The sequence below is a fragment of the Acipenser ruthenus genome, chromosome 22 (assembly GCF_902713425.1).
Source record: "Acipenser ruthenus chromosome 22, fAciRut3.2 maternal haplotype, whole genome shotgun sequence".
In the NCBI taxonomy this organism is placed as follows: Eukaryota; Metazoa; Chordata; class Actinopteri; order Acipenseriformes; family Acipenseridae; genus Acipenser; species Acipenser ruthenus.
Genome location: NC_081210.1, coordinates 16,206,347 through 16,219,071, shown reverse-complemented (window position 1 = coordinate 16,219,071; position 12,725 = coordinate 16,206,347). Strand labels below are relative to the sequence as shown.

Genomic DNA, 12,725 nt, shown 5'->3' with positions numbered 1-12,725 from the left:
TGTCTGCAGTGTAGTAGGGTTACAGTCAAATGCAACTCGAAAAGTCTAAGGAGACAAGGAGTCTGTGATAAAAGTGTGGTGAAGATCTGAGCAAAATCAATAGCCTACTGTAAAAGTGCCATCGGGATTGAGTGAACTGAAATCAGATTTATCAGCTTCCAGCAGAAGCACATCGAGATCAAATCAATTGACATTGGGACTCTGTCAACCCCAGTTAGGATTGCAGAGGCAGATCAAATTGATTGACATTGGGACTCTGTCTGTCAGCCCCAGTTAGGATTGCAGAGGCAGATCAAATGGATTGACATTGGGACTAAGTCAACCCCAGTTAGGATTGCAGAGGTAGATCAAATCGATTGACATTGGGACTCTGTCAACCCCAGTTAGGATTGCAGAGGCAGATCAAATCGATTGAAATTGGGACTCTGTCTGTCAGCCCCAGTTAGGATTGCAGAGGCAGATCAAATCGATTGACATTAGGACTCTGTCTGTCATTCCCAGCCTGGTAGAAAGAGAGAGGCAGGTTTTAAACAGTTGACTGGAGAAACTAATACGTAAGCTGAATATGAAGGCAGTGGATATATTATACTGTCAGGGAAGTGTTGGAGGTTGGTGGATTAATGTATACTGTAGATAGCAGCTATACAAAAATGTGATACAGTATGTACAGGCGATCCTAGGCTTTGTTTTACTGTAGTGTTACTGTGGCTTACTGGCAAGTATTTGTGAGTTGATTTGTTTTTTTGTCTTATGTTTCGTTTTTGTGTTTGTGAAAAACATGTCTAACCTAATCTTCTGTGCATCCATCTTGTCCTGTTACAGAATGATGATGTGGTAAGGGGATGGGGGGGAACAGGAAGTACTTCCATTTTTAAAAGCATGCTTGTAATGAAAAACTCTTAAAATAGTAAATTCTTGAAGGGGAATGGGTCCCATGGTAGAATTAAAACAGAAAATGTGACACATACAAAATCAATGTGAAACTCTGTAATAATGCAAGCAGTTAATGTATTTATGTTTATAAAATGTTTAGGCATGTGATGTTTACATTGGGTTGGCTAGCAGGACATGGCCCCTTTAAGAATGAAAGGGTCACAGTCATGATACTGCTGCCTAGATTCTAGAACAGGGCTACTTAACCCTGGTCCTGGAGGGCCGCTGTCCCTCCTGGTTTTTGATCCAACTGTACCCTAAATTACTCAATTGGCCCAATTAAGTGCTTATTAGAAGCTTAATTGGTCCAATTAATCAATTTAGTGTATAGTTAGAACAAAAACCAGGAGGGACAGCGGCCCTCCAGGACCAGGGTTGAGTAGCCCTGTTCTAGAAGGCGCACCAGTGGCCAGTGCTTGTTAGAGCAGAGCTCTGAGAAACATCTGCTGGGAAAAGCTTACACATTTCTATCTCCATATAGTGTGCAAAGTATGAACACTGCGCCTGCACTACTTTGAATAGAAATCTACACTATGAAATACTGAGGTGGTCTGGACTGCATTATTTTCCTGCTGCTATCCCTGTCCATGTTACAGACCTGCTACCTACTGTAAGCACACAAAGCTCCCGGCACATTGTTTCAGTGGAAACAGACGCGTGTTGTCCAGTGTTGAAGGTTTCTGTGATTCAGGCCACTGTAGCACAAAACACGTCTTCTTTGCTCTACATTTTTTTATGACTCGCTGACTTGAGGGGTACGTTGGTCAATGCAGCTACATCGTTGAGGGACAAGTCAGTTGAACGGGCATCCACTATCATACCACTTGTTTCCCATGATTGTTGCTGAATAGTTGCACACAACATGTCACCTGACCACATACATTTCCCTCCGTTCTCTAAGTTTTGGGCCAGTCATTACCCTGAAGAAACCCTAGCAGCAGCATCAGTTAAGTACAAGATTACCAGCAACGGTATCACACTTTGGTTTGGTGATAATATTGTGCAGTCTGGGCCCAGCAATTTATTATTATTATTATGTATTTCTTAGCAGACGCCCTTATTCAGGGCGACTTACAATTGTTACAAGCAATGGTGCCACACATTGGCTTGGTGATAATATTGCGCAGTCTGGACCCAGCAATGATGCCACACATTGGCTTGGTGATAATATTGCGCAGTCTGGACCCAGCAAAACACCATCTGGTACTGATATGGAACAGCTACAATGGATTGCATTGGCCCTTAGTACAGAACCACTGCTTTGAATATAGCTGAGAGATAAACCGACCCAAGTGGACAGAGAGCGTTGGACCCTGTGGGATTGTTTATTAAACATTTGTGGAAGTTTAAAGAACACATGTTACAGTTTCTGTATAGTGGACAAGGCTTTAACTCAGAGTCAACACAGTCAGATAGTTGAAATGCATGGTTTACTTTCAAGTCATGTACCCTTTCTCTATGCCTGTGCATTTATATGTTTAATCATTTCAAAATGAACACATTTACATGTAATCTTTATGCCCAGGATACAATTATCAATAAATAAAAAGTGACCCAACATATTTATAATAAAAAAAGCATTTATATCACAGATGAGTTCAGCAAAATGGATCTTTACAAATGCCATTAAAAATGAAAAACAAACAATAAATAATACAATAAATTACAATTAACAGAAATAAAGCATAATAAAGTGCAATTGATACGAAAGACAAATAGCCTTCTTGAAGGAATAATGGGATATAACCAACAAACAAATGCTGTATTCTCATATAAACAGCAAACTACCTAAAGCACTGGATTACATAGGCTTGCACATCTGTAATAACAAGAAGGGTCTTCTCAGAATGGACAGCTGATGATTTACACTAAAAACATGTTTTGATTCTTGAATTAGGCTCTGAAGTTCAAAAGCGGCATTTAATAAAAACAGAAGCAACTGTAGTGTTCTGAAAAGCATTTCCCACCATCCGTCAAGATCTCAAAAAGATCTTCAATAAACACCAACATAATCACAAACCTAGTTTTTTCTTCTTTTCTAAAAATAAACAACTGAGTGAGAGACTCGTCAGTAACAGACTCTCTGAATTACCTGGGGTAGTTACAGGTCTCCCCTGTCCTTGTGTGGCTGTAATATATCAAATAAACCAAGGCTATTCCAGGACTCCCCCCCCCCCCCCCTCGTGTGGCTTACTAGTTTGTAGAATTACTTTCAAACTCTGCATCTGCTTAGCAAAGCAGTATCATTTGGCACATTGCAATTCACGGGTCATATTGTGGATTCCAAAACGAGATTGAGTAAAACGGAAAAATAAAGTACATATTATTCTCAGCTCCACAAATCATTAATCTCAGCAAAATAATAATAATAATAAAAAAAAACACAATATAAAATAAACAGAACTTTAGACCAGTTTGCTAACCTCAAGGCTATGGGCTCTGGCTTGTTAGTGGCTGGGAAGAATGGGTTGAGATGAAGGGCTGGGTTAAAAGATAAACTCTCCTGGATAGTCCAAGCAGTCAACTACCTAGGAGGCTTTCTCAGTTATTCATATCCCATGGACTGTGTGAGCATCACAATTCCCTGCAACCTCTCTTGTTATAATTGTGAAGACGGACTCTGTATTGTAACCCAGGTTTGGAGTTCTCTGCAAGCTCTTGTTATAATTGTGAAGACGGACTCTGTATTGTAACCTAGGTTGGGTTAAGCACCAACAACCACTTGTTAGATTCCTGACATTGTAGATGGCCTTCATTTCTAAATCTAAATCAATCCTTTAACTCTATATTAAATCAACTGGTGTCATTATTAATGAAATACAATAATAATCCAGTGGAAATAGGTTGTTCCAGTTGGTTTATGATTTGTAGGATGGTACTATTAAACATAGAATGAATAGGGTTGTGACGGGGGACTGCCCCGTCTTTATGATCATGGTTGGGACTGGCAGGGAGGGGGTTAAAATTCCTCCCTGCCAGGAAAACATGTGAGAATGTGGCTGGAGCCCTAATTGAATAATCAGCAATTATTGATTAATTGGGCTCCAGCCACAGGGGATAAAAGCCAGGGGAGAGGCCCTGGCTAGAGGAGAGAGTTGTAGAAGGAGAGTTCTGGAAGAAGAGAAGGAGTGTTTTGTTTGTGCTGTGTTTTCTGTTTTTGGTAATCCAGTGAAGACAACGCCCAGCCTGGAAAGCTTATTTTGTAAGTTTTGCTTTGTGTTTATTTTATGTTTAAAACCTTTTTGTTTGGCCCTTGTGCCGGTTTATTTTGTATTTTTGTTTATTAAAGACTTTATTTTTGAACTTTATACTGTCTCAAACCTCGGTCAATCCTGTCACAAGGGTGTATAGAATTAAATAATTATTTCACCTACGTATGATTTATGTCATGCAATTATAGTTTCTGTTTTTCATACATCCTTGAAACTTATTTTAGCTTGAGCTTGAGGTTTATAACAATATTTTCTCTACTAAAGCGTACTGCAAGATGCTTCTAGTTAGGTCCACACAAGGGGTTTTTGGATCATAAATAAAAGCTGAAAGGTAAGAGACTTAGACTAATTTGTAGGAGGGTGCTGATACTCGCACTCGTAATTGTCGTTCTGCAGTATTTATCGGCAGGTATTGAATAAATCCATTCATTCGTGTGTTAATTTCAAAACAAGATAAGATATCCTTCCCTCACCTTTACAACCGAGTACCAGTCAATGGCAATTAACTTCCACATTGAGTGTTTTAAAAGCTGCTTGGAAGGGAATTTTCCTTCGTTGGCATTTTTAATGTAAAATGTCGGCCTCTTAAAGGCCATTACGAGTTAAGAGTATGTGGGGGTTAGGGGTTAGGGGTTAGGGGTTAGGGATTAAGGGTTAGGGTTATCTGAATACATGTGTGAGCTTCCCTGTCAGCACACCCCTCCCAATCTGAATGCATGTGTGTAAGCACACCCCTCCCAATCTGAATGCATGTGTGTAAGCACACCCCTCCCAATCTGAATGCATGTGTGAGCTTCCTTGTGATGACAAACACAATCCATCTCGTTAGCAGCAGCAGTTAACTTAGCTAGCCCATCTCAACTGTCAGGAGAGATGCTTCCACAGGTGTAATAAACACATTCATCTCACTCTCATCTTTTTTCTCACAAAGGCTCTGTGGGGAACCAACAAGAAGCATCTTATAATATTGCAATGAACCATGCTGAGCTCTGACTTCTAAAAGCATATTTCGAGGGTGTGTTGAAGAAAAAAAATAAAAAATTGGAAATCAAATACCATGAATGACACATACGTGAGAAAATGTACAGGATCTGATCAACCTTAATACCAAATGAGGGGTAGCGCACACACACAAGTATAAGCTTTATTCTAAAATAAATACTATTTAAATTGAAAAAAAAATCTAATTTTAGGTTTACAACTGCTTTTGTGCAAGACACTTCCAGATCAGAGGTTTGTTTGGTAGGCCTGACCATTTATCCTGTAATTATGTTTACTCAGTGCTGTTAGCACTTTCTGTCTTAACCATGCTGCTACATGGTTAAAAACACATACATGGATTTAGCCCCATTGCTTTGCAATAATTGTCAAATATAAATCAGTAAATTGTAAACCTTAGTTTGCTGACAACATTCTTATTGCAGTTAGTGGTGCGTTCCTGTTTCAATTGCTTTCTGTTACTGTTAAAACATTGGTAACTGTGACACTGCAGTCCTGCTGCTAGCTGATGTGCTGGAAGCAACACAATATTTTCAGAAAAGAAATAAAGAGAAACAAAAAAGGAATCGTGTCTCCGTGCTGCCAAAAGCTGTGCACTGGAAGTAACTACCATAAATCAAGCATAAATGGAATTAGCTGCAACAGCAAGGAGCAGTCTGGCTGGAAATGTGCATGTGTCCTTGAGCACACAAAGTAACAGTCAACGTGCTTGTATAATATAGAGACTGGAATGAGTGGAAAGTCATTTATATAAGCACTAAAAAGAGCAGTTTTCCCACATAATACAAAGAGAACATACATACTGTTTGCAGCTGGGTCCCTGTTAAACAGTCACCCAGCTGGGGTCTCGTGTCATAGTTCATTGTGCTCATGGTGAACTGAAGCAGGTTTGATGTCACCGCGGTCTGTGTTCTTCCTAACACTTCTGCTCCACAATCTCCTTTTCAGCTTTCCCGTTTATACAAAGGTGTCCTTGGTTTAGCGAAGGACTTGACTGTGTCTTCCTTAAGTAACTTTCATCATTCTCGCTGCTGAAAAGACTCGCCTCAATTTTGTCCAGATCATCAGTTTGTACCTTCAGTTTAGCCTTCAGGAGGTTAATGTATGTGTCGTATCGGCTTTTCTGTGGAGGGAAATTAAAAGAGCAGTTAGTTCAATAGAAAGATGCACAAGGTGCACATTTCCTTGCAATGCAGCCTGTGGACAATCACTCACAAGGAACAGTGAGAAACAAGAAAAATAACACAGGAAAGCTGTTCAAATGTACTGGCTAGTCAGGATTTTAAAGGTAATCTAAAAGAAATATATACTCTTGATGTTTATTAAATCAAATCATTTTTTTAAATCTGAATTCATAACATCGGCTGCTAAAATCCAACCTGTTCAATCAGAAACATTTCATTGGTTTGTGACTCTTCTCCCAAAGTTGAGCATTTTGATTGGTTTACCTGTCCTACCTGCTTGCTCTGGCAGGTTCAGAGGGGAAGGAACAGGTTTATGAATATGCAGGACAAGCCCATTTAATCACAACATCCTTTTTACAGACCCCCGCCTGCTTAAATGTGGGTATATGGAGTGCTGTCAGATTGACTCTGTGTCATCTATGTTATCTTGAAAAAACGCTTGTCCAATTGTGTTGCAACTTGATGACCTTCAGCATTTATTCAGTTCATCATAATCTGAGGGTGTATGGAGACATCTGTATATCTGCCTGTGTATGAAACTGATTAGGTAACTGGACAGTACAATGGTGAGTGTATGCTAGTGACATGGGAACAGCTCAGGAGAACTGAAGGTCAGTGGCCGTCTTCTGAACCCACGACCAAGCCAATTGCCTCTTTACACCCCGTATAGTCCCAGGTTTAACTCCCAAATGTAAATAGTTTCTACACACCCAAGGAACCTGCAAACCAGCTCACTGAGTAATGAACTGGATCCCCATTATTCTCATGTTTACACAACAGCAATAACTAAGGCTGTGTAATAAAATGTGATCTTACCTCAAATGTCAGGTAGTGTTCTCGGAGCCGGTATTCCTCAGTCTCTTTAGATTTGAGGTTTCTATCTGGAGGGTGCAGGCTGTGCTCCTCCACTTCTTCAATGACCTGCTTCAGTTTGTTTTCGTGGGATCTCAGCTGTTCCTCCTGAGGAATACGTTACTGTTAGAAGCACAAGTGTGGAGAAGTCTACACTACATATAGAAAAATGAAGTACTTTCAAAGAACCCAGGGAAGTAATTGTAGGTGTTGTGAGAGAAAAACAATGTATAGTATATTGTAATATATAAATCCTTCCAAACTAGACTTCTATAAACTTCAAATCCTTTGATAACCAGAATGCTTATTGCAAAGTCTGCTGTCTACCAAGCCTGTTATAGACAAATGGTTTACAATCCCTTATCTGAAGCCACAAATCCTACTTCAAAGCATTCCACAGAAAACAAACAACAACTTTACCATTAATAGACATGATGGCTATCTGTTTACAGACATCCTGGAGACCTGACCAGAGCCATTCATTAAAGGCTTTGTCACAGACGGTTCTGGCACGTCCCTTTTGTGCTATAAGTCATTTGATCCTTTTGCATGGAAGGCCTCGGTTGCAAGGGTGTGCGGTTCTATGATGGACCCAGATTCAGTTCAAATGTGTTTGCCCACTGATGATGGGAATGAGAATGTAGAGATGGGAGCCCAGATAACAAGATTTAAGTTGTTTGCAGGTATCAGGCTATTAAAGACTGTCACCCACACCTGTGGTGGCTTTGACAGACTCACTGAGAGCAGAAACTGAACCAAGACTGTCACAGCTACTGGAAGCACGACGATCTTTGGGATACAAATTGAACATTTTTGAAACCGCAACAAATACTGCAATGACTGTAATGCATTTAAGAATATAAAGTCAGCAGAAATATTAAACAAATTGTTAAAACAGACCATTCAGAAAATGTTTTATAATGTACTCTCTATTAGTCTATGAGAATATTGTAGGATTCTATATTCCTGTTTATTCTAGTATAATAGTAGCAAAATATTATTAGTGAATGTGTAATGTGAAAAGAGAGCTCCTTGTATCAAAAGGTCAGGCCAACCTGCTGAAAGTGCCAAACCTTTTTAATTACACTCAGAGCCTCAAACATTCGACCCAGTGAGAACAGAATGGCAAACTCTATGAATAACAACTGAACTAAAATAGGTTTGTGTTTCTACTATAGTAAGAAAAAAACCAAAAACATTTAAATAAATAGAAAACGGTGAGATTTTAAAATAAGAAACTTACTATAATAACTGTAGTAAATGGATGAGGATGTTCGTCTGTATCAAAGTATAGCAGGCCTAAGTTTTAATATGCAGGGTTGATGTGCTGCTAAGCAGGTGCCTAATTAAAAATTAACCTCTTGCCTTCTGTATAAAATAAAATTACCATTTATAAAAGAGATTGCTATATGGAATTATCTGAATTAGAAATACATGTTATAAAAACATTTGCAGTTAAACTGTTACACAAATAAAATTATTATTGTTGAAAGAACATATTACAGTTCAAAATAAGAGAGTTCAGTACTAACTGACAATGTTAAAATATTGTAATAACTGTACTATGTTTTAAAGAATATACAACCAGTAGAAATACTATTGTAGCAAATTATGCGCAGGATAACAATTTGAATTAAGAAAACTGAACAAATGTTAATGTTAGAAAAAAAAAGCTTGTCTGTGTGCATTTGTTATTAGAGTGCATATACACTCTTGGAAGCTGGTCATTCTTAAAAATAGGGCCTCCCCTATCTTTAAATGAATGAAGACTATCACGCGAGGAAGCCTGTGTTAACTGGCAGAAGCAGGCATCTGGTTTAATTAGCTTGAAAATTAAGTCATAGTTTTTAAAGAACTAAACACAGAGGCTAGGTATTGCAAATTAACAAAAAGAAAAAGTAACCCTTCCTAGAAAGAACAATGTTTAAAACTAAAAAAAGCGATGTTATAAGAGGTTTAAAAAGTATTCTGATCTGATAAGGAACAGAATGATAAACTCTCTGAAGAGAAATAAGATGTTTGAAGTACATAGAAGCAGAATATTTGAATGACAAGTGTTTTTACCTGTTTGGGGCTTTAGTGTAATATAAATAGTAATAACAACAGAAGTCAATAATGCTGCTATATTAACAAGCCTATAATTTAATGGATTCACAGATCAAGCTTGATCTGAAAGTAGCCTTTAAGCTAAATACAGGTATTCTAGAATAATTCAAACAGACTATAAGTGTAAATGTTTTATTATAACAGAGGACAATAAAGTGTAAACTGGATTTAATAACTGTAGTATACAGTAGACCTACTAAAGAAATCTAATTAATTTGGTGGCCTCTTCTTTACCTGCTTGTAGCAGAGCCGTGCTGGGCATGGAAAGTGGCCTCTTCTTTACCTGCTTGTAGCAGAGCGGTGCTGGGCATGGAAAGTGACCTCTTCTTTACCTGCTTGTAGCAGAGCCGTGCTGGGCATGGAAAGTGACCTCTTCTTTACCTGCTTGTAGCAGAGCCGTGCTGGGCATGGAAAGTGACCTCTTCTTTACCTGCTTGTAGCAGAGCGGTGCTGGGCATGGAAAGTGACCTCTTCTTTACCTGCTTGTAGCAGAGCCGTGCTGGGCATGGAAAGTGACCTCCTCTTTACCTGCTTGTAGCAGAGCCGTGCTGGGCATGGAAAGTGACCTCTTCTTTACCTGCTTGTAGCAGAGCCGTGCTGGGCATGGAAAGTGACCTCTTCTTTACCTGCTTGTAGCAGAGCGGTGCTGGGCATGGAAAGTGACCTCTTCTTTACCTGCTTGTAGCAGAGCGGTGCTGGGCATGGAAAGTGACCTCTTCTTTACCTGCTTTTAGCAGAGCGGTGCTGGGCATGGAAAGTGGCCTCTTCTTTACCTGCTTGTAGCAGAGCGGGGCTGGGCATGGAAAGTGATTTTTGGCTGTCGAAGCGAGACACGCTGGTCGTCAGCAGTTTTGAATCCAAGGCCTTTCTGTAATAAGCGATGTTTTTAAAAATGAACTAATGAAATACCTTTTGGTAACAGAATAAGGGAGTATATGGTGTAATGTCCATTCTCTTCATTGTATTATAGAAATTAATGAAAACTTGGCAGCTGAAGCGGGATTTGTATGTGCTGTGTATCAACCTTGAATGATAACCAACGGAAGATGCTTTAAGAAAAACAGGAGTATGTAGCTCATTATATTAAGAAAATAATGAGAGCTTAGTTATAAAAATTAGGATGTAAGCTTTTTTATTATCCGAAAAAGATACCGGTCCGAGGCTCTCTTGAATCCAGCCAAAAAATGACTGATTTGGAAAAGCGCTTAGAGTAGAGTTTCATATTAATTAAAAAAATAGCCTTGGCAGTAAACAGGGTGTCTGAAACCTGCTTGTGCAGGGGAATTTTTTAGAAACAGAGAGGTCAGGCTTAGTCCAAGCATGGTACAGTTAATATGAGACTATTATATTTAACATGTTCATTATAGCCTGAATTTAAATGAAAATAACTGAACTGGCCACTGTATGCTTAGTAGTTTTATTCAAAGGCTCAGTGATAAACCCCTACAGTCTTTGTCCAATATTTTCTTAAAACACATCTATACATGAAGCAAATCTAACCTATTGAGGGAAATATATTTTAAACCCGGGTTGGAATGATTAAACAGAGTGGGTGTTGTATATTGGAAAACATCTCTCTATATCCATATATATACAGACGTGCTCAAATTTGTTGGTACCCCTCCACAAAAAACGAAGAATGCACAATTTTCTCTGAAATAACTTGAAACTGACAAAAGTAATTGGCATCCACCATTGTTTATTCCATATTTAATAGAAATCAGACTTTGCTTTTGATTTTTTATTCAACATAATATTGTAAATAAGAAAACAAATGAAAATGGCATGGACAAAAATGATGGGACCGCTAACCTAATATTTTGTTGCACAACCTTTAGAGGCAATCACTGCAATCAAACGTTTTCTGTAGCTCTGTCACAAAGACGGCCGGAGTGGGTGGCGTCAGACCAGAAGCAGGAAATAAACAGACAGAGATGTGTGGTTTGGTGAAGTTGAGCAAATGCTTTCGCTCAGCATTTAATAAACAGAACAGAAAATAAAAGGTTTTAAACACAAAACAGGACACGGCACTTGCGCCAAAATAAATAGACAAACAAAACGTACTAAACACTTAACAAACGGTGCACGGAGAGACAAACAAACACGGTGAGTACAAACACTTCTAGATTATTATTTTACTTCACTTTTACGTTCTCCTTCTCTCTCACCTGTTCTCCACTCTCGAACACCCAACCTCGAGTGAATGCTACGTGTCTCTATATACACTGTTGTGCTGGGATTCAATTACTAATTAATTATTCACTTGAATCCCAGCATGTGAATTAATTCTGTGCAACCCCGTGCTCACATATTACATTTAACCAGCACGTGAAGTGATTTGTGCTCTCCTCGTGCCTAAATACAAATCTACACTTTTTAAATACACATGAAACACAGACCCATTTATATCCCGTGTACCAATGACTATACACCAACATTAACACACGCACGCAACATACAACACATAATAAGCACACAGGGGCGGGGCACATTGCCACATATACCCCCCCCCCCCCCCCCGTGCAAAGCACACATGGCCTCAACAGCCACCTCCCCCCTTAAAAATCCAGCAGTCCAGGCCAAATTCTCGGGCTGGGAAGGGAGGCTTCCAGGGGCCCACAGGTGGCAATGTTGCCAGTAGCCAGGCTGCTACTGGCCATGCTGTCAGCAGACGTGCTGACAGCTCCCAGACTGACTCCTTCAGCCGGGGCAGTCCTGGCAGTGGAAAAGCTGCTTGGGGAATGGTCTCCTGACCTCCCCTCTTCTTCGTAGCCGGCAGCTCCCTCTTCCGGGGCTCCGGCCACAGTATCTTCTGCAGCACAATTGCTGCAGTGGGAGCAGGTCTCCGGACCTCCCCCACGATCTCTGGCAGTGAAACTGCTGCTGGGGTTGGTGGTCTCCAGACCTCCTCCCCCTTCTTCGTGGCCGACAGCTCCCCTTTCTGGGGCTCCGGCCACCGTACTCCCTGTGGTAGAGGTACGGAAAGCAGAGACTGCTCCTGCTGTTCTGCTTCTGGCAGTGGCGGAGGCAGAGGCAGCTCCTGCTCCTCTGCTCCTTCCGGTGGAGGTGGCGGAGGCAGAGGCAGCTCCTGCTGCTCTGCTCCTTCCGGTGGAGGTGGCGGAGGCAGAGGCAGCTCCTTCTGCTCTGTTCCTGCCGGTGGAGGTGGCAGAGGCAGAGGCAGCTCCGGCTGCTCTGCTCCTGCCGGTGTAGGTGGAAGCAGCGTGTAGTCTCCTGCCGATGGAGGTGGGAGCAGCGTGTAGTCTCCCCCTTTTCCAGGGGACTGGTGCTGCTCTGCCTCTCTTGCAGGGAACTGGTGCGGCTCCGCCTTTGACGGGGAAACCAGCAGGCATTCTCCCTCTGCTGGTGGAGGTGGAACCAGCAGGCATTCTCCCTCTGCTGGCAGCTTGGGTCCTGGGGCTGTGGAAGCCCCGACTTCCCT

The 12,725-nt window shown here is 40.8% G+C and overlaps 1 protein-coding gene across 2 annotated transcripts in view; it reads right to left on the bottom strand.

The window, feature by feature from the left end:
• Nucleotides 1-2,235: 2,235 nt before the first annotated feature.
• LOC117431585 (PH and SEC7 domain-containing protein 2-like) overlaps nucleotides 2,236-12,725 on the bottom strand; it is a 214,679-nt gene continuing 204,189 nt past the window's right edge. For both annotated transcript variants that reach the window (XM_034927050.2, XM_058996025.1), the window contains exons 14-15: nucleotides 7,145-7,288; nucleotides 2,236-6,267 (exon numbers count right to left, since the gene is read on the bottom strand). In XM_034927050.2, coding sequence (XP_034782941.2) covers nucleotides 6,061-6,267; nucleotides 7,145-7,288 — 351 coding nt within the window. In that variant the 3' untranslated portion in view covers nucleotides 2,236-6,060. The remainder of the gene's footprint in view (nucleotides 6,268-7,144; nucleotides 7,289-12,725) is intronic.